Source organism: Mustelus asterias, chromosome 9 (assembly GCF_964213995.1).
Source record: "Mustelus asterias chromosome 9, sMusAst1.hap1.1, whole genome shotgun sequence".
NCBI classification, from domain to species: Eukaryota; Metazoa; Chordata; class Chondrichthyes; order Carcharhiniformes; family Triakidae; genus Mustelus; species Mustelus asterias.
Window position 1 is genome coordinate 7,110,879 of NC_135809.1, and position 26,676 is coordinate 7,137,554.

The 26,676-nt window shown below is 49.8% G+C and overlaps 1 protein-coding gene across 1 annotated transcript in view; it reads left to right on the plus strand.

The window, feature by feature from the left end:
* LOC144498460 (protein arginine N-methyltransferase 8) overlaps positions 1 to 25,601 on the plus strand; it is a 42,285-nt gene extending 16,684 nt beyond the window's left edge. Inside the window, exons 4-8 of the mRNA XM_078219605.1 lie at positions 4,302 to 4,389; positions 8,373 to 8,488; positions 10,593 to 10,743; positions 15,414 to 15,535; positions 24,483 to 25,601. Coding sequence (XP_078075731.1) covers positions 4,302 to 4,389; positions 8,373 to 8,488; positions 10,593 to 10,743; positions 15,414 to 15,535; positions 24,483 to 24,566 — 561 coding nt within the window. The 3' untranslated portion in view covers positions 24,567 to 25,601. The remainder of the gene's footprint in view (positions 1 to 4,301; positions 4,390 to 8,372; positions 8,489 to 10,592; positions 10,744 to 15,413; positions 15,536 to 24,482) is intronic.
* Positions 25,602 to 26,676: the final 1,075 nt, after the last annotated feature.

A 26,676-nucleotide genomic window follows, 5' to 3' on the forward strand; every position in this document is an offset into this window, starting at 1 on the left:
GACCATTACTGTCCCATTACATTCCACAGAACAGACCATTACTGTCCCATTACATTTCCCAGAACAGACCATTACTGTCCCATTACATTTCCCAGAACAGATCGTTACTGTCCCATTACATTCCACAGAACAGACCATTACTGTCCCATTACATTTCCCAGAACAGACCGTTACTGTCCCATTACATTCCCCAGAACAGACCGTTACTGTCCCATTACATTCCCCAGAACAGACCGTTACTGTCCCATTACATTCCCCAGAACAGACCGTTACTGTCCCATTACATTCCCCAGAACAGACCATTACTGTCCCATTACATTCCCCAGAACAGACCGTTACTGTCCCATTACATTCCCCACAACAGACCATTACTGTCCCATTACATTCCCCAGAACAGATTGTTACTGTCCCATTACATTCCCCACAACAGACCGTTACTGTCCCATTACATTCCCCAGAACAGATCGTTACTGTCCCATTACATTCCCCAGAACAGACCATTACTGTCCCATTACATTTCCCAGAACAGACCGTTACTGTCCCATTACATTCCCCAGAACAGACCATTACTGTCCCATTACATTCCCCACAACAGACCATTACTGTCCCATTACATTCCCCAGAACAGACCATTACTGTCCCATTACATTCCCCACAACAGACCGTTACTGTCCCATTACATTCCCCAGAACAGACCATTACTGTCCCATTACATTCCCCAGAACAGACCATTACTGTCCCATTACATTCCCCAGAACAGACCATTACTGTCCCATTACATTCCCCAGAACAGACCATTACTGTCCCATTACATTCCCCAGAACAGATCGTTACTGTCCCATTACATTTCCCAGAACAGATCGTTACTGTCCCATTACATTTCCCAGAACAGACCATTACTGTCCCATTACATTCCCCAGAACAGACCATTACTGTCCCATTACATTCCCCAGAACAGATTGTTACTGTCCCATTACATTCCCCAGAACAGATTGTTACTGTCCCATTACATTCCCCAGAACAGACCATTACTGTCCCATTACATTCCCCAGAACAGACCATTACTGTCCCATTACATTCCCCAGAACAGACCATTACTGTCCCATTACATTCCCCAGAACAGACCATTACTGTCCCATTACATTCCCCAGAACAGATTGTTACTGTCCCATTACATTCCCCAGAACAGACCATTACTGTCCCATTACATTCCCCAGAACAGATTGTTACTGTCCCATTACATTCCCCACAACAGACCGTTACTGTCCCATTACATTCCCCAGAACAGATTGTTACTGTCCCATTACATTCCCCAGAACAGACCATTACTGTCCCATTACATTTCCCAGAACAGACCATTACTGTCCCATTACATTCCCCAGAACAGACCATTACTGTCCCATTACATTCCCCAGAACAGACCGTTACTGTCCCATTACATTCCCCAGAACAGACCGTTACTGTCCCATTACATTCCCCAGAACAGACCATTACTGTCCCATTACATTCCCCAGAACAGATTGTTACTGTCCCATTACATTCCCCAGAACAGATTGTTACTGTCCCATTACATTCCCCAGAACAGACCATTACTGTCCCATTACATTCCCCAGAACAGACCATTACTGTCCCATTGCATTCCCCAGAACAGACCATTTCTGTCCCATTACATTCCCCAGAACAGACCATTACTGTCCCATTACATTCCCCAGAACAGACCATTACTGTCCCATTACATTCCCCAGAACAGATTGTTACTGTCCCATTACATTCCCCAGAACAGACCATTACTGTCCCATTACATTCCCCAGAACAGACCGTTACTGTCCCATTACATTCCCCAGAACAGATTGTTACTGTCCCATTACATTCCCCAGAACAGACCATTACTGTCCCATTACATTTCCCAGAACAGACCGTTACTGTCCCATTACATTCCCCAGAACAGATTGTTACTGTCCCATTACATTCCCCAGAACAGGCCGTTACTGTCCCATTACATTCCCCAGAACAGACCATTACTGTCCCATTACATTCCACAGAACAGATCGTTACTGTCCCATTACATTCCCCAGAACAGATCGTTACTGTCCCATTACATTCCCCAGAACAGACCATTACTGTCCCATTACATTCCCCAGAACAGATCGTTACTGTCCCATTACATTCCCCAGAACAGACCATTACTGTCCCATTACATTCCCCAGAACAGACCATTACTGTCCCATTACATTCCCCAGAACAGACCATTACTGTCCCATTACATTCCCCAGAACAGATTGTTACTGTCCCATTACATTTCCCAGAACAGATCGTTACTGTCCCATTACATTCCACAGAACAGACCATTACTGTCCCATTACATTCCCCAGAACAGACCATTACTGTCCCATTACATTCCCCAGAACAGACCGTTACTGTCCCATTACATTTCCCAGAACAGATCGTTACTGTCCCATTACATTCCCCAGAACAGATCGTTACTGTCCCATTACATTCCCCAGAACAGACCATTACTGTCCCATTACATTCCCCAGAACAGATTGTTACTGTCCCATTACATTCCCCAGAACAGACCGTTACTGTCCCATTACATTCCCCAGAACAGACCATTACTGTCCCATTACATTCCCCAGAACAGATCGTTACTGTCCCATTACATTCCCCAGAACAGACCATTACTGTCCCATTACATTCCCCAGAACAGATTGTTACTGTCCCATTACATTCCCCAGAACAGACCGTTACTGTCCCATTACATTCCCCAGAACAGACCGTTACTGTCCCATTACATTCCCCAGAACAGACCGTTACTGTCCCATTACATTCCCCAGAACAGATCGTTACTGTCCCATTACATTCCCCAGAACAGACCGTTACTGTCCCATTACATTCCCCAGAACAGATCGTTACTGTCCCATTACATTCCCCAGAACAGACCGTTACTGTCCCATTACATTCCCCAGAACAGATCGTTACTGTCCCATTACATTCCCCAGAACAGACCGTTACTGTCCCATTACATTCCCCAGAACAGACCGTTACTGTCCCATTACATTCCCCAGAACAGACCGTTACTGTCCCATTGCATTCCCCAGAACAGATCGTTACTGTCCCATTACATTCCCCAGAACAGACCGTTACTGTCCCATTACATTCCCCAGAACAGACCATTACTGTCCCATTACATTCCCCAGAACAGACCGTTACTGTCCCATTACATTCCCCAGAACAGACCGTTACTGTCCCATTACATTCCCCAGAACAGACCGTTACTGTCCCATTACATTCCACAGAACAGACCGTTACTGTCCCATTACATTCCCCAGAACAGACCATTACTGTCCCATTACATTCCCCAGAACAGACCGTTACTGTCCCATTACATTCCCCAGAACAGACCATTACTGTCCCATTACATTCCCCAGAACAGACCGTTACTGTCCCATTACATTCCCCAGAACAGACTGTTACTGTCCCATTACATTCCCCAGAACAGACCATTACTGTCCCATTACATTCCCCATAGAATTGTTGAGTTTTTGTGTCTTACCATAAAATGCAAAATGAAAGCAGGCAGATTTGACAAAGAATTTCAGCCTTGGACACAAATAGAAAGCCTTGAATTTATAAAGATGGGCAAAGGAGTCCAAAGATGTGCAGGTTAGGTGGATTGACCATGCTAAATTGCCCCTTAGTGTCCCAAGATGTTTAGGCTAGATGGATTGGCCATGGGAAATGTGTGGGTTATGGGAATAGGGTGGGGAAGAGGGCCTGTATAAGATATTCTGTCATAGAGTCAGTGTGGACCCGATGGGCTGAATGGCCTCTTCTGCACTGTAGGGATTCTATGAAAGCGCCTTTCCCAACCTCGGGATGTCTCAAATCAATGGAATATGTTGCTAAGTTTTGCAATATTGGAAACGCAGCAGCCAATGGATGCACAGGAAGATCCCACAAACAGCCATGACCAGATGATGTGCTCTTATGTGATGTTGATTGAGGGATGAATGTTGGCCAGGATACTGGGAGAAATCCCCTGGGCTTCTTTGCCAACAGGGATCTATCATCCCTATCTGAAAGGCAGGCGAGCGACTCAGACCGGAAGTGTTGTCAGTGCCGTGGCTGAGGCCTGGAGGGTCCCTCAACAAGTGAAATCTGGGATGTGATAGTTGAGTAGCTAACGGTGAAAGTTTGTAAGGGTTGCGGGTTGGATTCTGCTTTGTACGTGCAGTTCAAAATGTAATATCTTTATCAGGTGAATAGATTACGAGATCCATTTCCCCAAAATTCACCAACAGAAACCGGGAGGGCTGATGTTCCCAGATCGAGCCACGCTGTACATCGTTGCGATTGAAGATCGACAGTATAAGGACTTCAAAATCCACTGTAAGATCACGTCTGAATGTTGTGCATTCACACCTTCCTGTGTTCCATTCCCACATGGGGTGGCAGGGTGGCACAGTGGTTGGCACTGCTGCCTCACAGCGCCAGGGACCCAGGTTCGATTCCTGGCTTGGGTCACTGTCTGTGCGGAGTTTGCACGTTCTCCCCGTGTCTGCGTGGGTTTCCTCCGGGTGCTCTGGTTTTCTCTCACAGTCCAAAGATGTGCGGGTGAGGTGGATTGGCCGTGCTAAATTGCCCCTTAGTGTCAGGGGGACTAGCTCGGGTAAATGGGAATAGGGCCTGGGTGGGATTGTGGTCAGTGCAGACTCGATGGGCCGAATGTCCTCCTTCTGCTCGGCAGGGATTCCATGACTCTGTCTATTTGAAGGCCTGAATTTGGGCTTCCCTGACAGGGCGCGGGTTTGTGTCCGCACCTGCCGCGAGCGCGAATGACGATGTGGGCGTAAAATCCCGCGAGAAATTTAAAAACAGGAATCTCGCCGGCAAGATCTCATTTTCCGATTTGTTTTTCCTGCCCCATCGCCGGTGAGGGAATGAATTTCCTGCCCAGAATGGGCGGGACCTCGTTTCAATAGATTTTAATAAATTTTAATATGATTAGCGGGCTTCCCTGTACCGCCCCCCCCCCCCACCCACATTTAGAAATACCCACCCCCACCCCCTCACCCCCACCCCCACCCCCTTGTCATCATCACATCAACGAGGTTTACAACTGCTTTTCAAAAATGTGTCGCAGGGAACCAGCTGGGGGCACACGGGTAAGTATAGCCCCCCCCCCCCCCCCCCCCCCGCCCCCCACCCTCCCCCATCCCCACCGAGGGGGAGGGGGTGAGGGACATGCCTGGGCAGTGCCTCCGGCACCCTAGCACTGCCTTGTCGCTGCCCCCTGGCAATGCCAAGCGGAAGTGCAGGGAGTGATGCTGGAGCCAGCCTCTGGCGGGGGGGCTCCATTTGGGCAAGACGGGTGTTCCCATATCCATTTGGGATGGGGGGGGATTGCCCTGGTGCCTGGAAGGGGGAGGGGTTTCCCTGTAACCACGGGGGTGGAAGGGGATGTTCCTTATGTCCATAGAGATGGGTGGGGTGGCCCTGTGCGGGGGGGGGGGTTCCCATAACCTATGGGTTGGGGGAGGGGAGAGGAGTGTTTCCTCGGTGTGTGTGTGTGGGGAGGGGTGCCGTAACGATGGGGGTGGGAGGTGTTGCCCTGGTGCAAGTGGAAGGGATTTCCCATAACCATGGCTGAGTGGGGGTTTCCCTCCATCTGGGGGGGAGGGGGGGGGGTTGCATTTTCTAAGCGCAGGTTGGGGCGCCCAATAAAAGCGACGCCCCGAGCTCTGTGGGGTCAGCGTTGCTGCTCGATCAGGCTGCCACCCTGTCACCATGGCAGCGAAGCTCCCCGCGCCCCCCCCCCCCCCAGATAGTTTGTCCACACAGGTGCTGGATCAGCCCACAGTCTCCGTCATATCGCCACTGGTTTACATTCCGAACATTCGGAGCTGCCTGAGGGTCAGGTTTAATCCCCCACCCCCACCCCCGGGGGAGGGACATGGCCCTGGCAGGTGGGTAAGAGCGATCTGGGGAACACTGTCCATCCCACCCCCCCTCTGCTTGGCCCCTTTCCCACAAGTACACCGCCAGTCGGCGCATCGGGCCTTGCTCTGCCATTGGATAAGATCATGGCTGATCCGGTTCTGGCCTCAACTCCTCTTTCCTGCCCCCCCCCCCCCAGTGTGTGACACCCGAGTAGGTCAGAAATCTAACACAGCTTGGAACATGTTCAATGATGCAGCGTTTACACACTGGTAACCGTCTGAGAAAAAACCTCCCCCTGTCTCAGCCTTTAAAGGGGGAACTCTCATTTTTAAAGGTGTCCCCCCCCCCCCCACCCCATTCCCCTGCAGTGCCACAAGCACAGCCCAGACTGGAAAATCAACAGAGAGAGGGATTCTAACCTGAATGGTGAAAGAGAGAGTTTGCAATTCCACTCAGAGCTTCCCAGATGGTTTAGAGTCAATCGGGCACTTTACAATTATAGTCACTGTTGTATAAGCCAGGGTATTTCAGCGGTCGGTAGTGGCGCAGTGGGTAGTATTCCTGCCTCTGAGCCAGAGGCTCATCCCAGGAGGTGGTGGCCAAGGAAGGTTCATAACGCGGCCAAACAGGTTGAGTGTCAACCCGTAATTCCTTCCAAACGCGCCAATGGCTGCGGGAAGAGCAGGAGAGACTCGTGGTCAGCCACGCTTGATGGGGAGCGGCGCCCTCATGCTATAATCCCCCAGGCGACAGACTAGTGACCTGTTCCGGGAATTACTGGCTATGGAAATGGACAGAGTGCGCCACGAGGTGTGGGAAGCGAATTGGAATTGGAAATTCAGCAGCTGGTGCATGCGCCCAAAGAGCCCAAATATAGTAGAGGAAAAAAGTCCCCAATCGGAGTGCTCCTCATCCCCCACCCACTCACCCCCTCATCCACCATCTTCCCCTCACTCACCCTCTTCCACTCTCCCCCCCACCACACCCCCCCTCCCCCTTCACACCTCACCGACCCTTCACTCACCCACTCTCTCCCCTGACCCCCTCACTCACTCTCTCCCCTGACCCCCTCACCCACTCTCCCCCCTCACCCACTATCCCCCCTCACCCACTCTCCCCCCTCACCCACTCTCCCCCCTCACCCACTCTCCCCCCTCACCCACTCTCCCCCCTCACCCACTCTCCCCCTCACCCACTCTCCCCCTCACCCACTCTCCCCCCTCACCCACTCTCCCCCCTCGCCCACTCTCCCCCCTCGCCCACTCTCCCCCCTCGCCCACTCTCCCCCCTCGCCCACTCTCCCCCCTCACCCACTTTCCCCCCTCACCCACTCTCCCCCCTCACCCACTCTCCCCCTCGCCCACTCTCCCCCTCGCCCACTCTCCCCCCTCGCCCACTCTCCCCCCTCGCCCACTCTCCCCCCTCGCCCACTCTCCCCCCTCGCCCACTCTCCCCCCTCGCCCACTCTCCCCCCTCGCCCACTCTCCCCCCTCGCCCACTCTCCCCCCTCACCCACTCTCCCCCCTCACCCACTCTCCCCCCTCACCCACTCTCCCCCTCACCCACTCTCCCCCTCGCCCACTCTCCCCCTCGCCCACTCTCCCCCCTCGCCCACTCCCCCCTTCGCCCACTCTCCCCCCTCGCCCACTCTCCCCCTCGCCCACTCTCCTCTCTCGCCCCCCTCGCCCACTCCCCCCCTCACCCACTCTCCCCCCTCACCCACTCTCCCCCCTCGCCCACTCCCCCCTCACCCACTCTCCCCCCTCACCCACTCTCCCCCTCACCCACTCTCCCCCTCACCCACTCTCCCCCCTCGCCCACTCTCCCCCCTCGCCCACTCTCCCCCCTCGCCCACTCTCCCCCTCACCCACTCTCCCCCTCACCCACTCTCCCCCTCACCCACACTCCCCCTTGCCCACTCTCCCCCTTGCCCACTCTCCCCCCTCACCCACTCTCCCCCTCGCCCACTCTCCCCCTCGCCCACTCTCCCCCTCGCCCACTCTCCCCCTCGCCCACTCTCCCCCTCGCCCACTCTCCCCCACCCACTCACTCCCCCACCCCCTCACCCACCCCCCCACTCACCCACTCACCCCCCTCACTCACGCCCCCCACCCACGACCCTCACCCCCTCCTCACCTCTCCCCCTCACCCACCCCCCCTCTCACCCACCCACTCTTCCCCATCACCCCCTTCCCTCTCACCCCCTGTCACCCACTCTTCCCCACCCCCCCCCCCCCCCACCCACTCTCCCCCCCCTCACCCACTCTCTCCCACTCCATGTGTGGTTCACTCCCTCCGATACAATCTCCCTGGCACCACCCCCCCCCCCCCCCCCCGCCCACCCCCCGCTCCCCAGGTGCCAGTGAGTTGGTGTTTGATCCCTTATTTTGGACAGTTTGAGTTGATTTTCTGAGTCTGTTTCTCTCCTTTAGGGTGGGAAAATGTTTATGGATTCGACATGACGTGTATCAGGAATGTCGCCATTAAGGAGCCTCTCGTGGACATTGTGGATCCCAAACAAGTTGTTACCAATGCTTGTCTCATCAAGGTGTAGTGAGCCCCTCAGCAGATTCACTTTGCTTGTGACAAAACATGACGTGAATGCAATCAGTTAGATCTGGAACCTGTGCCAACCCGTACCCACTGCCCTATCCCCCCCGGATATCGGAATCTGGGGAACAATCCTGGCCGGGGATTTGCTTCCTAATCCCAAATAGAAACAAAATCCCAAGAGTTGGAAAGTGGAGCCCAAGCCTGTTATTTGGCTCCAATATGATTGGCCGGGATGCTTGCGCTGGAAATCTAGCATCCGCCATATTGGATCAGGTGGATACACTGATGGCAAAAGCAGACAGGAATCTTTAAACACCTGCTCAACTGCTGTCGATCTGCTCAGAGCTTTCAGTAAGAAATGCACGACCTGCCCCTGCCCCAGTTCCAGCTGAGACTCGGATTTGAACCCCTTTCTCCAGTAGGAATGGCGGCTGGGCTGGGCGGGGAGAGGAAGGGCGGTTTCCGTCAGGCTGAGGTCACTGCCTTCCCACCATGCATTTCACCCCCCGGCAGGGCCTCTGCTACAGGCTGAGGCGAGAGGGGCCGAGCGGCTCGGAGACGTCACTGTCAGTCCTACCCAGTGAGTTTTATCTGAATTCCACGAGGAGCAGTAGACCCCCTCCCCCACCCAGCCACCCATACCCCCATTCACCCCCTCTCTCACCCACCCACTCTCACCCACCCTTTCACCCTCTCACCCCTCCCCCCTCCCTCACCTCCTCCCCCCCTCCCCCACACCCCTACCCACCCCCTCTCTCACCCACCCACCCCCACTCACCCCCTCACCCACCCCTCCCCTGCACTCTCACCCCCTCACCACCTCAACCACTCCCACACCCTTACCCACCCCCTCTCTCACCCACCCACCCTCACCCACCCTTTCACCCTCTCACCCCTTCCCCCCCCTCACCTCCTCCCCCCCTCCCCCACACCCCTACCCACCCCTCTCTCACCCACCCACCCCCACTCACCCTCTCACCCCTCCCCCCCTCCCCCACACCCCTACCCACCCCCTCTCTCACCCACCCACCCCCACTCACCCTTTCACCCTCTCACCCCTCCCCCCCTCCCCCACACCCCTACCCGCCCCCTCTCTCACCCACCCACCCCCACTCACCCCCTCACCCACCCCTCCCCTACACTCTCACCCCCTCACCACCTCAACCACTCCCACACCCTTACCCACCCCATCTCTCACCCACCCACCCCCACTCACCCCCTCACCCACCCCTCCCCTACACTCTCACCCCCTCACCACCTCAACCACTCCCACACCCCCACCCACCCCCTCTCTCACCCACCCACCTTCTCACCCCTCCCCCCCCTCACCCACATCCCTACCCACCTCCTCTCTCACCCACCCACCTCCACCCTCTCTCGGGCACTCAATCCCTCACCCGCCCACCCCCTCACCCCACCACCACCACCGCCGCACATCAACTTATCTTATCCCAGACTTGCCCTCAATGGGCTCACGCCAGTCTCAGCCTCTCTCCTCCCTCTGAGCTGACAGCAACTGCCCAGTCCTTTGTCTCTGACCGAGGGCTGTTCACTTGAATGGCTGCCACCCGAGGACTCCCAACTGGATTCCCTACAGGATTCCCATCCAGATTCCCGCTCCCATCAACTAACCCTGGTTCCTGGAGGGTGGGGGGAGGGTGCAGGTCTGGCATTTGTAAGCACAGTAAGAAGTCTCACAAAACCAGGGTAAAGTCCAACAGGTTTATTTGGTAGCACGAGCTTTCGGAGCACTGCTCCTTCATCAGGTGAGTGACTCACCTGATGAAGGAACGAGACTCCGAAAGCTCGTGCTACCAAATAAACCTGTTGGACTTTACCCTGGTATTGTGAGACTTCTTACTGTGCCCACCCCAGTCCAACGCCGGCATCTCCACATCATATGTAAACACCCCACTGGACATCTCCTGTCCCCTGCCATCTGTGCCCCTTCCCTAGGCCAGCGCCCCTCCACCCATCTATACCCGCCCCCTCCTCAAAATGGCCCCCAGTAATTTGGGACTGAAATGCTGATGAAGTGTTTGGTTTGCTGTTTGAAGGGAGGTGGATGGTGTTGATAACTGAACTCTTTCCTGATGCAGGAGGTGGATATCTACAACGTGAAACCCGAGGACCTGTCCTTTATTTCCACATTCTGTCTGCAAGTGCAGAGGAACGAGTATGTTCACGCTTTGGTCACATATTTTAACATTGAGTTTACGAAATGCCACAAAAAGACTGGATTTTCTACAGGTAATTGTCAACAGCTGTTATCTTTTTCTTAAATCAAACTGACTTTGGGATGTGGATAACTCTGAATCCTGGTGAACCGGAACATTTTCTCAAACCCAGTCGCAGAATTCGACAGCACCGTGTGTCTACACAGCTCTTTCGGAGAGTTGTCCAATTTAGTCCCTCATTCCAGCTTTCCTCCTAGGATCCTGCCAATTAGCTCTCTTTAAATCCATGCCCAATTGCCGTTTGGAATTCCTTTTTGATTTGATTTGATTTATTATTGTCACATGTATTAACATACAGTGAAAAGTATTGTTTCTTGCGCGCTATACAGACAAAGCATACCGTTCATAGAGAAGGAAAGGAGAGAGAGCAGAATGTAGTGTTACAGTCATAGCTAGGGTGCAGAGAAGGATCAACTTGATACAAGGTAGGGTCCATTCAAAAGTCTGACAGCAGCAGGGAAGAAGCTGTTCTTGAGTCGGTCGGTACGTGACCTCAGACCTTTGTACCTTTTTCCAGGTGGAAGAGAGAATGTCCGGGGTGCGCGGGGGTCCTTGATTATGCTGGCTGCTTTGCCGAGGCAGCGGGAAGTGTAGACAGAGTCAGTGGATGGGAGGCTGGTTTGCGTGATGGACTGGGCTTCTGTTTGGAAGGAGGAACCTGGAGACACAATGTAAAATAACACATTGCAATACTAAAGGAGCTGCAGTACCAGAGGGACCTGGGTGTCTATGTGCAACGGTCATTGAAGACAGCAGGACAGATTGAGAGAATGGTCAACAAAGCATCCAGTATCCTCACTTTAATATGGCCATAGAGGAGAAGAGCAAAGAAGTTATGTTGAACTTGTATAAAACACTGTTTAGACCTCAGCTGCAGCAATGAGTCCAGTTCTGAGTGCCACAGTTTAAGGAGAATATGAAGGCATTCGAAAAAGGAACTTCAGTTACGTGGATAGACAGGAGAAGTTGGGACTCATGAGATCCGAAATCCCAAGGTATATTAAGGAGTTAGACCAGACCCCAACTATTTGCTACTTTGGCAATAAAGAACAAAGAACAGTACAGCACAGGAAACAGGCCCTTCGGCCCTCCAAGCCTGTGCCGCTACTTGGTCCAACTAGACCAATCGTTTGTATCCCTCCATTCCCAGGCTGCTCATGTGACTATCCAGGTAAGTCTTAAACGATGTCAGCATGCCTGCCTCCACCAACCTACTTGGCAGCGCATTCCAGGCCCCCACCACCCTCTGTGTAAAAAACATCCCTCTAATATCTGAGTTATACTTCGCCCCTCTCACCTTGAGCCCGTGACCCCTCGTGAACGTCACTTCTGATCTGGGAAAAAGCTTCCCGCCGTTCACCCTATCTATCCCCTTCATAATCTTGTACACCTCTATTAGATCTCCCCTCATTCTCCGTCTTTCCAGGGAGAACATCCCCAGTTTACCCAATCTCTCCTCATAGCTAAGACCCTCCATACCAGGCAACATCCTGGTAAACCTTCTCTGCACTCTCTCTAATGCCTCCACGTCCTTCTGGTGGTGCAGCGACCAGAACTGGACGCAGTACTCCAAATGTGGCCTAACCAGCGTTCTATACAGCTGCATCATCAGACTCCAGCTTTTATACTCTATACCCCGTCCCTGGTCCGGATGGGATTTATCCAAGGATTCTCTGGGAGGCAAGAGAAGTGATTGCAGAGCCTCTGGCTCTGATCTTCAGGTCGTCGTTGGCCTCTGGTATAGTACCAGAAGATTGGAGGTTAGCGAATGTTGTCCCATTGTTTAAGAAGGGGAACAGAGACTTCCCCGGGAATTATAGACCGGTGAGTCTCACTTCTGTTGTTGGCAAGATGTTGGAAAAAATTATAAGGGATAGGATTTATAGTTATTTGGAGAGTAATGAATTGATAGGTGATAGTCAGCATGGTTTTGTGGCAGGTAGGTCGTGCCTTACTAACCTTATTGAGTTTTTTGAGAAAGTGACCAAGGAGGTGGATGGGGGCAAGGCAGTGGACGTGGTATATATGGATTTTAGTAAGGCGTTTGATAAGGTTCACCATGGTAGGCTTCTGCAGAAAATGCAGATGTATGGGATTGGGGGTGATCTAGGAAATTGGATCAGGAATTGGCTAGCGGATAGGAAACAGAGGGTGGTGGTTGATAGTAAATATTCATCATGGAGTGCGGTTACAAGTGGTGTACCTCAGGGATCTGTTTTGGGGCCACTGCTGTTTGTAATATTTATTAATGATCTGGATGAGGGTATAGTTGGGTGGATTAGCAAATTTGCTGATGACACCAAAGTCGGTGGTGTGGTAGACAGTGAGGAAGGGTGTCGTAGTTTGCAGGAAGACTTAGACAGGTTGCAAAGTTGGGCCGAGAGGTGGCGGATGGAGTTTAATGCGGAGAAGTGTGAGGTAATTCACTTTGGTAGGAATAACAGATGTGTTGAGTATAGGGCTAACGGGAGGACTTTGAATAGTGTGGAGGAGCAGAGGGATCTAGGTGTATGTGTGCATAGATCCCTGAAAGTTGGGAATCAAGTAGATAAGGTTGTTAAGAAGGCATATGGTGTCTTGGCGTTTATTGGTAGGGGGATTGAATTTAGGAGTCGTAGCGTTATGTTGCAACTGTACACAACTCTGGTGCGGCCGCACTTGGAGTACTGTGTGCAGTTCTGGTCCCCACATTACAGGAAGGATGTGGAGGCTTTGGAGAGGGTGCAGAGGAGGTTTACCAGGATGTTGCCTGGTATGGAGGGGAGATCCTATGAGGAGAGGCTGAGGGATTTGGGATTGTTTTCGCTGGAAAGGCGGCGGCTAAGAGGGGATCTTATTGAAACATATAAGATGATTAGAGGTTTAGATAGGGTGGATAGTGATAGCCTTTTTCCTCTGATGGAGAAATCCAGCACGAGGGGGCATGGCTTTAAATTGAGGGGGGGTAGTTATAGAACCGATGTCAGGGGTAGGTTCTTTACCCAGAGGGTGGTGAGGGATTGGAATGCCCTGCCAGCATCAGTAGTAAATGCGCCTAGTTTGGGGGCGTTTAAGAGATCCGTAGATAGGTTCATGGACGAAAAGAAATTGGTTTAGGTTGGAGGGTCACAGTTTTTTTTTTAACTGGTCGGTGCAACATCGTGGGCCGAAGGGCCTGTTCTGCGCTGTAATGTTCTATGTTCTATAAAGGTAAGCATACCATATGCCTTCCTCACCACCTTCTCCACCTGTGTTGCCACCTTCAAGGATTTGTGGACTTGCACACCTAGGTCCCTCTGTGTTTCTATACTCCTGATGACTCTGCCATTTATTGTATAACTCCTCCTTACATTATTTCTTCCAAAATGCATCACTTCGCATTTATCCGGATTAAACTCCATCTGCCACCTCTCCGCCCAATTTTCCAGCCTATCTATATCCTGCTGTATTGCCCGACAATGCTCTTCGCTATCCGCAAGTCCAGCAATAGTGTGAGGAAAAGGTGTTTCACTCCAGGTGTGATTCTATTGACACACGGGGAAGCTTTTGTCAAAACAAACTTTATTTAACCATACGGTTTAACTATAACAAATGAATTAGCTTAACATTTAACATTTGAACGATGCTTAAACATGAAAAGATACAATTCTTAGCTGCTAACCTATCCCTATGAGTTCCAATTCAAGCAAATTCTTCTTACAGACTTAAAACCCGTCTTCAAAATCAGTTAACAATACACAGGCTTATGTGCTTGTACTTGTTAACAGTCCTAGAGCTTTTTAAACACCCCTGGAGAGAGACAGAGTGAGACCTGCCTTCTAACAGCCCCAAACAACAGCCTCCAGAGAGAGGCAGAGGGGCACCTCTTGTTTCCTTCGGGATCGGGCAAAACCTGACTGTTTCAAAATAAAATAGAAACTATGTATCATCCCTGCAAGTTTAGCTCCTCCCATTAGCATACAACTCTGTTTTTTGTTGATCAACGTAATCAAAACCCTACTCTGAAACACCAAGGAAAACCTAAGTAAACAGAAATGCATCAACTCCATTTAAACAAATACACCATCAGCTAAAATCAGGCATTATCCCGTATTCTCAACATCTGAGCTGTCTGTTACCCAGACAAATTGTCACCATGTAAAACAGAGCTGAATTTTAAACATACCCCTTACAAGAAGCATGATAAAAATACATTTCTTAAAGGCATAGTAGCATCACGGGTGGTTTTGAGGCGCCTAACCAGCCTGGCTGGGAGGGACCTATTCCCATTAGCAGAGAGGTCAGGGGTCATGGATAAAGTAATTGACAGAAAGGATTAAAGGGGAGTTGAGGAGAGTTTTTTTTCCACCCAGAGGGTGGTGGGAGTCTGGAACCCACTCTCTGAAAGGGTGGGAGAGGCAGAGACCCTCATCGCAGTTGAAAAGCTATTGGCCGAGCGCTGGAAAGGGTTATTAGGCTGGATTGCTCTTTTTTGGCTGACCGAATGGGATGTATTATAACAAATGTGTGCCTCCACCCAGGATGGGCTGAAAGGCCTCCTTCTGTGCTGTAAATTTTCTGTTTCTATTTCTGGCTTGTTTGAATAAATTGCAGTTAATTATTTACAGGTCTTTCAATGCACAGTGAAGTTCAAACATATAAAACATATTTGGAGAGTGTTTATTAAGTTGGTAATAACATTGCTGACTTGTAATTCTTCCGTAGCTCCTGATGCTCCATATACACACTGGAAACAGACTGTGTTTTACTTAGAAGACTACCTGACAGTCAAACAGGGAGAGGAAATTAGTGGCACCATAGCAATGAATCCCAATGCGAAAAATAACGTAAGTCAAATTTAAACACTTCAGCGCAACAGACATGTCTTTTCATTCATTCACAGGATTTGGGCCCAGCACTTATTGTCCATCCCTAATTGCCCCTTGAGAAGGTGGTGGTGAGCTGCACTCTTGAATCGCTGCAGTCCCTGTAGTGTACGTACACCCACTGTGCTGTTAGGGAGGGAGTTCCAGGATTTTGACCCAGTGACAGTGAAGGAACAGCCAATATATCTCCAAGTTGGGATGGGGAGTGACTTAAAAGGCAATTTAGCATGGCCAATCAACCTAACCTGTATGTCTTTAGAAGAAGGAGGAAACCCACGCAGACACGAGGAGAACGTGCAAACTCCACACAGACCGTGACCCAAGCAGGGAATCGAACCCAGGTCCCTGGCGCTGTGAGGCATCAGTGCTAACCACTGTGCCACCCTTCCGCTTGGAGGTGGTGGTGTTTCCGGGTACTGTTAGGGAGGGAGTTCCAGGATTTTGACCTTTGTCCTTCTAGATGGTAGTGGTCATGGGTTTAGAAAGTGCTGTTGAAGGAGCCGAGGTGAGTTCCTGCAGTGCATCTTGTCGATGGTACACACGGCTGCCACTGTGCATTGGTGGTGGAGGGAGTGAATGTTTGTGGATGGGGTGCCAATCAAGTGGGCTGCTTTGTCCTGGATGGTGTCAAGCTTCTTGAGTGTTGTTGGAGCTGCACCCATCCAGACAAGTGGGGAGTATTCCATCACACTCCTGACTTGTGCCTTGTAGATGGTGGACAGGCTTTGGGGAGTCAGGAGGTGAGTTACTCGCTGCACGATTCCCAGCCTCTGACCTGCTCTGGTAGCCGCAGTATTTTTATGGCCAGTCCAGTTCAGTTCCTGGGCTGTGGTATAATACATTCAGCAATAGTCCTGGTGTTGAAGCAGTGATGAATGATTTGTAGTTTGTTGTAGTTAATTAATCAATTTATAGGAAGAATGTGTTTGCAGTGGACAGGGTGCAGAGGAGATTTACCAGGCTGCTGCCTGGGATGGAGGGTCTGAGCTATGAGGAGAGATTGGAAAGGTTGGGATTGTTTTCCTTGGAGCAGAGAAGGTTGAGAGGGGACCTGATCGAGGTGTGTAAGATTATGAGGGGCAGAGATAGGGTGGATGGAGGCATCTTTTCCATTAGTAGAGGGGTCACTAATCAGGGGGCAGGGATTTAAGCTGAGAGGGAGATGGCTAAAAGGGGAGTTGAGGAGAATCTTTTTCACCCAGACAGTGGTGGGAGTCTGGAACTCTCTGCCTGAAAGGGTGGTTAAGTCAGAAACTCTCGTAACATTTAAGAAATATTTAGATATTCACTTACGCTACCGTAACCTCCAGGGCTATGGGCCAAACGCTGGAAAATGGGATTGATGTAGCCAGATGGGTAACATGGCAGCACAGTGGTTAGCCCTGGGTTCGATTCCCGGCTTGGGTCACTGTCTGTGCGGAGTCTGCATGTTCTCCCCGTGTCTGCGTGGGTTTCCTCCCACAATCCAAAGACATGCAGGTTAGGTTGATTGGCCATGTTAAATTGCCCCTTAGTGCCAGAGGGATTAATAGGGTAAATATGTGGGGTTACGGGGATAGGGCCTGGGTGGGATTGTTGTCGGTGCAGGCTCGATGGGCCAAATGGCCTCCTCCTGCACTGTAGGGATTCTATGATCTTAAAGGGACAGGATGCATCCCAACCTACATGTATCACATACAGCAATGTGGGTGACTCTTAACCGCTTTCTGAAATGGCCGAGCGAGACTCTCAATTCAAGGGCAATTAGAGACGGGAAACGAATGCTGGCCCAGCCAGCGACGCCCACATCCCGTAAAGAATTGCTGTAAAACCTCCATATTTCAATCCTAACCCTCTTGAAACAAGGCCCAGTGCTTGGCTTGCTTTTTTGTGGCCTTGTTAACCTGTGGTTGCTATTTTTAGTGAGCGATGTAACTGTACTCGAGAGATTCCTTTGCTTCCCCATTTAGATTCTGAATTTCTACGCAACATCCAACCTCCTGATTATTCTTGCCAAATTGCAATACCTCGCATTTATCTATGTTGAAATTCACTTGCCAATTATATGCTCATTCTGTTGCAGCCCTGTGTATTTTGGGTTTTAGTTCAGGTTTGCTATTTGATTTCATTGCTGAGAGATTGTCGAATGTTTTGTGACTCAGTGTGTCTCCTTTACTGACCAGGCCTCTCGGCAGGAACTTGGGCCTAACTCAAAAATTCAAGGTCATATCTGAGTGACTTATTTTCTGCATCCCACCATATGTTGAAGCTACCTGGTGCACAATGACTCGTGTGTTACCCGAGGCTGGCCCAGCTATATCTCAACTTGCAAAGTCTTTCATCCTTGTAATTTACTTTTAGTAATTATACTTTTATAATCATAGAATCCCTGCAGTGCAGAAGGAGTGATGTGGAGATGCCGGCGTTGGACTGGGGTAAGCACAGTAAGAAGTCTCACAACACCAGGTTAAAGTCCAACAGGTTTATTTGGTAGCAACTTTTTGCTACCAAATAAACCTGTTGGACTTTAACCTGGTGTTGTGAGACTTCTTACTGTGCAGAAGGAGGCCATTCGGCCCACCAAATCTGCATCAACTCTCCGACAGAGCAACTTGCCCAGGCCCATCCCTATCCCATTTCCTTAACCCTATGTATTTACCCTGCTAACCCCCCTAATCTACACATTTCTGGACACTAAACAGCAATTTAGCACGGCCAGTCCACCTAACCTACACATCTTGGGATACTCAGGGGCAATTTAGCATGGCCAATCCACCTAACGTGCACATCTTTGGATTCTGTGAGGAAACCGGAGCACCCAGAGGAAACCCACGCAGACACGGGGAGAACGCGCAGACTCCACATAGACAGTCACCCAAGCCGGGAATCGAACCCGGGTCCCTGATGTTGTGAGGCAGCAGTGCTAACCACTGTGCCACAGTGCCGCCCTCTGTGCCACCATGCCATCCTCATGTCAGCTTCTTAATCCTTAGTAATTGACAACATTTTTGTTAGTCTCACTCCTCTCCAGCCCCACCACCCTCCAAGGTCTCTACACTCATTCAATTCTGGCCTCTTGATAATCTCCAATTTTAAAAGCTCCACCCTTGGTGGCAGTACCTTCAGTTGCCTGAGCCCTGAGCTCTGGAATTCCCTCCATAAATCTCTCTTTGTCTCTGCCTTACTTTTCTCCTATAAGACAAGATATGAAAAGATAGAGATGCATGGCGTACATGTGACTCCAGAGCCACAGCAATGTGGGTGACTCTTAACTGCCCCTCTGAAACAGCCGAGTGAGAGACTGAGTTCAAGGGTAACTAGGGATGGGCAATGAACGCTGGCCTTCCATGAATGAACTAACAAAAATGAGGCTCCAGATCCACGACAATGAGGTTCATTCAATGTGAACTGCCCCCTGAAATGGCTGAGCAGGACAGTTCAAAGGGCAATGGGCAACAAGTGCTGGCCTTGCCAGGGAGACCCACACACCGTGAACGATTCAATGAAGGAAATTCCTTTTGGTCATCTGACCCCCATCTCTCCTTTGGTGACGCAATGGGTGGAATTATCCTATCCTGCCCCCACCACGGGAAACATAGCGGGCGGGGCAAGGCCCACGCAAAGGTCCAGTGACCTCGGGCAGGATTTTCCGGTCTTGGGGCGAGCGAGGCTGGAAAATCCGCCCCATCCTGTCAGATTTTGCTTTGAAATACTCCTGTGAAGCACCTTGGAATGCTTCATTGTGTGAAAGGCGCTATATGAATATAGAACATAGAACATAGAATATAAGTTGTTTTTAAGCCATTGCGCTGTCTCTTATGTGTGGCTGTTATTTATAAAACCATCGGACATAGGAGCAGAATTAGGCCACTCGGCCCATCGAGTCTGCTCCACCATTCAATCATGGCTGATATTTTTCTCATCCCCGTGCTCCTGCCTTTTCCCCATAATCCCTGATCCCATTATTAATCAAGATCGGATGGGCTGCCATTCGCCAGGTGATTGGACCGGTCACAAACATCTAGTGAAGTTCGCAAAATTGTAACGTGTCTGGGTTTTTATTTCCCGTGGAATGTTTGTGAGTGACGAATATTCCTTTCTGCAGCGAGTGACAGCAGTCGGGTTGTTGAGGCAATCCACCGACAGTCCGTTTGCTTCGACAGACAGCCAGGAAGCTGTTTCATTTGTCACAATAAATAAAGGCAGTTGTTGTAGCTCCCAACTGTTTGGGTTACTTGGTGCCAGCAGCTTTGACATTCCCGTCACGAAGACAGGAAAATTTGGAGACAAAGTAACAACAAATTTCTGAAACACCTCTTGCCATTCACAACCTTTCCTCAAATTAAACAGATCGATATTCGAAGGGGAAATTCCGGAACTTGTTGTGTATACAAAGGCCCTCCAAGCCTCCGCCAATCACGTTGTCCTGTCTAGACCAACCGCTTATATCCCTCTATTCCCCATCTGTTCATGTGTCAATCCAGATAAGTCTTAAATGTGGCTAACGTATCTGCCTCAACCACCTCACTGGGCAGTGCATTCCAGTCCTTACCACCCTCTGTAAAAACCTTCCTCCGCACATCTCCACTGAACCTTCCCCCCTTACCTTGAACTTGTGCCCCCTTTGTAATTGTCATTTCTGCCCTGGGAAAAAGCTTCCAACTGCTCACCCTATCCACACCCCTCATAACTTTATAAACTTCTATCAGGTCGCCCCTCAGCCTCCGTCTTTCCAGGGAGAACAATCCCAGTTTATTCAATCTCTCCTCATAGCTAAGACCCTCCATACCAGGCAACATCCTGGTAAACCTTTTCCGTACTCTCTCCAAAGCCTCCACATCCTTCTGGTCGTGTGGAGGGTATCACAGACATTATTAGATAACTGAAAATGATTGTCTGTTCCACAAACATCAATGACCAAATCCCATCTCTGTTATCCTTCATTAATATTTCTTTAGCTGGTTGCAGGGAGAAACACGCTTGGTTAACTCTGTTTCTCTCCACAGAAATACTGCCAGGCATGCAGTTTATCTGCTCCTTGTCTTATTTCCAGGACAAGTTTGTCTTTTTTTCCCTGACCTATCCCTGGTCTCTATCTCCTCCCCGCTATAATTCTGTATAATTCTGTTCATTTCACACCTTGCCTGGAGAAGGATCATTCCGATCTGAAACGTTGGCTGGAATTCTCCAGCCGCTCACGCTGGTGGGATTCTCTGGTCCCGGCGTGGGTTGCCCGGTGGCGAGGAGGTGTCTCCAATGGGAATCCCCATTGACAGCGGCGGGAACACAGGATTCCGCCACCAAGAAAAATACTAAGGGGAGGGCAGAGACACATAGAAGCAGGAGTCGGCTACTCGGCCATTCGAGCCTGCTGCCCCATTCATTTTAATCATCGGATTCAATACCCTGGCGGTGATTTGATTCTCTCCCGTTAACGCTGTTTCTTTCTCCACAGACGCTGCCAAACCTGCCGAATTTATCCAGCATTTTCACACCCAGCCTCAAATAGAAATAGGAGAAACTTCAATTAAATATTGACAATTTTATTCTTTCAGAGGATGTGGGCATCACTGGCAAGGCCACCCTTTATTGCCCATCTCTAATTGCCCTTGAGCTGAGTGTCCTGCTCGGCCATTAGTCAACCCCATTGCTGTGGGTCTGGAATCACATGTAGGCCAGACCGGGGAAAGATGGCAGATTTCCAGATGGGCTTTTACAACAATCGCTGATGGTTTCATTCACCAAAGGGAAAACGCTGGAAAATCTCAGCGGGTCTGGCAGCATCTGTAAGGAGAGAAAAGGGCCGACGTTTCGAGTCCAGATGACCCTTTGGCAAAGCTGATGATAGTTTCATGGTCACCATTACCGAGATTAGTTTTATGCGCCAGATTCGCCAGGTTAAGGATGGCACAGTGGTTAGCACTGCTGTCTCTCAGCGCCAGGGACCCGGGTTCGATTCCAGCCTCAGGTCACTGTCTGTGTGGAGTTTGCAGGTTCTCCCCGTGTCCGTGTGGGTTTCCTCCGGGTTCTCCGGTTTCCTCCCACACTCTAAAGATGTGCGGGTTAGGTTGATTGGCCGTGCTAAATTGCCCCTTAGTGTCAGGGGGATTAGCAGGTTAAATATGTGCGGTTATGGCAATAGGGCCTGGGTGGGATTGTGGTCGGTGCAGTCTTGATGGGCCCAATGGCCTCCTTCTGCACTGTAGGGATTCTAAGTCTCAGCATGATGCTATTCTCATTCTCTTCTCATTTTCTCCCCGTGTCCACGTGGGTTTCCTCCGGGTGCTCCAGTTTCCTCCCACATTCTGAAAGACGTGCTGGTTAGGGTGCATTGACCCGAACAGGTGCCAGAGTGTGGCGTCTAGGGGAATTTCACAGTAACTTCATTGCAGCGTTGATGTAAGCCTTACTTGTGACTAATAAATAAACTTTACTTATATAGAGCAAGAATATCCTTCCTCAGATAAGGAGACCAATCCTGACTCTGAGAGTTGAGTGCCTTGCCATCCTCGCTGGATTTACTGAGATTTTAATCTTTCTGGACTGAATTATGACAAAAAAATGGATCTCTCCGGAATCTGGGAAGGAGGGAAGCAGCGATTGGAAAGAAAGCTTAAGTGAGGGAAGCTTTTGTGAGGGATGGTAACTGCCTTGGACATCAAAGCCCGTGAGAAAACTAACGGCAAGGTTGTGAAGAAACGGAAGAGATTTTGGCAAAGACTGAGGGAGCAATTAGATTGGAAATGATTTGGGAGAGCGATGACCCCCCCCCCGAGATCAAGGTCAGGGTGCCAGGGACAGACAGCAACTGCCTGTGGAGAGTGCAAACTGTCAGAGCAATGTTATCAGAGATAAACACGAGAGTTAATGCCCCAGGTCTCTTTATTTTTTTCATGTTCTCACTTTGTTTTTTTAATCAGATAATCAGAAGCAAGAGCGAGATGTACACTGGAGATTTGGATGGCAGTTAATAAAAAAAAATAGTGTCAGTCCACACAAAAGTACAAGTTTATTTATTAGTCACAAGTAGGCTTACGTTAACACTGCAATGAAGTTACTGTGAAATTTCCCTAGTTGCCACACTCCAGTGCCTGTTCGGGTCAATGCACCCTAACCAGTCTTTCAGAATGTCTTTCAGATAAAGCTCGGCGCAACATCGTGGGCCTGTTCTGTACTGTTCTATGTTCTAATGTGGGAGGAAACCAGAGGAAACTCACGCAGACACGGGGAGAACGTGCAAACTCCACACACACAGTGACCCAAGCCAGGAATTGAACCCAGGTCCCTGGTGCTGTGAGGCAGCCGTGCTAACCACTGTGCCACCGTGTCTGCAATACTCGGTGGAATTTTACCGACACGTCTGCCCGAGGTTCGTACGATCCCACCCGAGGCCAATGGAGAATGCCGTTCTCCGGGCCTCATCCGCCCCCGGAATCGGGGTGGGCGTTCCGGTAAAGTCCCGGCCTCTGTGTCCAATTCTGGTCACCATATTATTTTTTAAAAAGCTATAGCAGCATGGGGAGAGGGTGTAGAACAGAATGATACCAGAAATGGTGGGTAAACATATCAGGAGAGGAGTGACAGGGTGGGTTCATCAGTCAGGGGGGCTGCATCAGTCTGGGATGGGGGGGGGGGCGAAGAGGTTCATACCTGGGCAGTGGCAGGGGGTGGGGGTAGGGTGAGGGGCAGTGGGTGATGGAGGGTGGAGGAGAGGGGTTCTATTTTTACTGTTGTGAATCGGGGCAACCTTTCAAAATGGCATGCCGATCTTTAAAGAACTAAGTTGCTGGTGGGGTGGTCTCGCTCACCACTGGGATGTCGTGGGATCTGTCTCCTTCCAATATTTTTTTCCAATCTCCCGGACAATTCGGCAGAGAAGGCCATCGCTGGGACCGGTAGCTTTATAGAGTCATACAGTGCAGGAAAGGCCCTTCAGCCCATCGAGTCTGCATAGACAATATCCAGCACTAAAGACGCGCTCATCCCATTGCATTTATACCTTCACGGCTTTTCCTGCCCGCTGCCACTCTCTACATCAAGCACAAGACAAGCCTCTGTGAACTACCAATGCCGGTATGGGGGCTTGAACCAACATTGTCTCTGTTAATCTACACCATATCTGGCCAACCGAGTTGACCATAAGACATAGGAGCAGAATTAGGCCACTCGGCCCATCGAGTCTGCTCCGCCATTCAATCATGGCTGATATTTTTCTCATCCCCATTCTCCTGCCTTTTCCCCAAAACCCCTGATCCCCTGATTAATCAAGAACCTATCTGTCTCTGTCTTAAAGACACTCAATCACCTGCCCTTCACAGCCTTCTGCGGCAAAGAGTTCCACAGGTTCACCACTCTCTGGCTGAAGAAATTCCTCCTCATCTCCGTTTTAAAGGATCGCCCCTTTAGCCTGAGGTTGTGCCTCTGGTTCTAGTTTTTCCTACTAGTGGAAAAATCCTCTCCGTGTCCACTCTATCCAGGCCCTGCAGTATCCTGTAAGTTTTAATAAGATCCCCCCTCATCCTTCTCAACTCTCGCGAGTACAGACCCAGAGTCCTCAACCGTTCTTCATACGACATGCTCTTCATTCCAGGGATCATTCTTGTGAACCTCCTCTGGATCCTTTCCAAGGCCCAGCACATCCTTCCTTAGATATGGGGCCCACAACTGCTCACAATACTCCAAATGGGGTCTGACCAGAGCCTTATACAGCCTCAGAAGTCCATCCCTGCTCTTGTATACTAGCCCTCTCGACATGAATGCTAACATTGCATTTGCCTTCCCAACTGCCGACTACCTAACTTGCCCCACAAGCTGCAGACTTGTCGCTTAGCTTCAATTGGAGGGATAAAACTCAATTTGAGATTCTGTAATAACTACCGTTGTTTCATTGGATGAGATAAAGAATCTTAATTTGTTTTTTTTTTGGCAGCGTGATCTGGATTTCACCCTGCAGCTGGATTTCAGAGGCCAGCTGTGCGAAGCGTCTCTGTCCCACGATTACAAAATGCGTTAAGTGTTCTCCACTGGAACAGTCACATCGTGGAGCCAGACGTCACACTTGAAGTGATTCTAGAATTACAAATATTAAAGATAATGAAATCCTGCAGCCAACAACCTTCCTGCAAGTCGAGATTAAGCTGCTCGAGTCCTTTTCTACCATTTGATTGCAAAGTGGCACTCTCCATTAACCCAGCACTGGATACCACCACCGGGACAATGTGTCCCAGCGACCGAAAATCAAGACTGTCACTTTCGAGTGAAGCTGTTATTTGTTTTAAGAGGCTGGCCGTTTCTAGCAGGGAGAGTTCACAGAATGAATGCCAGGATAAACCTAACATGTAGTCAGATATTAATGGCTGTTTCCCGCCCGCTTGTGAGAATTGCTGAAATTATTTTTGCCGAAAGAATCAACATCTGTCAAGATTAGAAATAGAAGACTCAGTGTCCTGTGCATCATTAGAAATTAAATTCCACGAATTTCCATTCATCATCCCCTGGGGGAGAACTGGTCACACACTCGTCCGTCTTGCTTATTTTTTGATGCTTTCGATTCAGATTAGGTTCAAATAATCTTCAATCTCCCAATGCTAGCTTTCTTTCGAATATTAAAGGACAGAATGTTTACCTTGAGTTTTGTTTTTGCCGAAGGAATCCTCTCATGTATAATGCACTTTGTGAATGTAAATTATTTGGTTACTGATGAACTGCAGGTTACAAAAATAGAATTTAATTTGTTTTTAATTATCACATTTCTGTAAACGAACGCAGTGAAGTTGCAAGTGTTGCTTGATAGAATCTGGCATTAAAAAGAAGCAAGAGATTGTGGTTAGTGTTGCTGTGTTGAGTTGAGAATGACAGTATCGTGTTTGTGTGTGTGTTTTAACCAAGTGACCACAGCATGTGTCTGCAGTGGAAAAACTTGCCCAAAGGTTGGGTGGTAATCTTTCTCATTCATGTTTGTTCTGCGTTATTCGAGTCATGTCATTTAATTTATTTTGTTAAAGAATTATGTCTTTTTTAAAAATGCTATAAATTTATTTATTGGCCAATGAAACAACAGGTGATCTTTTCATTTTTATTTGTTGGTAGTGTTGTCTTCTTGAACCGCTGCAGTCCCTGCGGTGTAGGTACACCCACAGTGCTGCTAGGAAGGGAGTTCCAGGATTTTGACCCAGCGACAGTGAAGGAACGGCCGATATATTTCTAATTCAGGTGTGTGACTTGGAGGGGAACTTCCAAGTAATGGTGTTCGCCATGAAACTACACAAGATCCCCTTAATTTAACCACAATAAACTGTCTTAGAGGAGCTGGCTGGTAGCAATTCACAAAGCAACACCCAGCTGAGGGGTAGAACTTCAGCCTCGGGTCACTGTCTGAGTGGAGTTTGCATATTCTTCCCCCGTGTCTGCGTGGGTTTCCTCCGGGTGCTCCGGTTTCCTCCCACAGTTCGAAGATGTGCGGGTTAGGTGGATTGGCTAAATTGCCCCTTAGTGTCAACGGGACTAGCTAGGGTAAATGCATGGGGTTATGGGGATAGGCCCTGGGTGGGATGTGGTCAGTGCAGACTCGATGGGCTGAATGGCCACCTTCTGCACTGTAGGGATTCTATGAACTTCACCACTTGTGGCCCTTTCATTGGAATCCAGTAGCAGTGGTCTGTCCAAAGAGCAAATCCAACACCTGCCATCCGTATAACTGGATAACATTACACATTGTTCCTTTCCAAAGACAAACACAAAGGAGAAAGGAATGGCAGACTATGTTGATGTGATGAGGTGAATGTGGTTATGGGAGGAGCCTCACTTGGAGCAGTTGGGCCAAGTATCGTTTCTCGAGATACTATGTACACTTGCTTGATAATCCTCCTCTGAAACATCTCAGGATGATGGCAAAGGTAACTTAGTGCTATTTATTATTTGTTCATGGAATGTGGGTGTCGCTGGCTAGGCCAACATTTGTTGCCCATTCCTAATTGCCCCTTGAGAAGGTGGCATTGAGCTGTTTTCTTGAAACGCTGCCGTCCCTGAGGTGTAGGTACATCCACTGTGCTGTTTGCAAGAGAGTTCCAGGATTTTAACCTAGTGACAGTGAAGGGACAGTTGGGATAATTCCAATTCAGGAT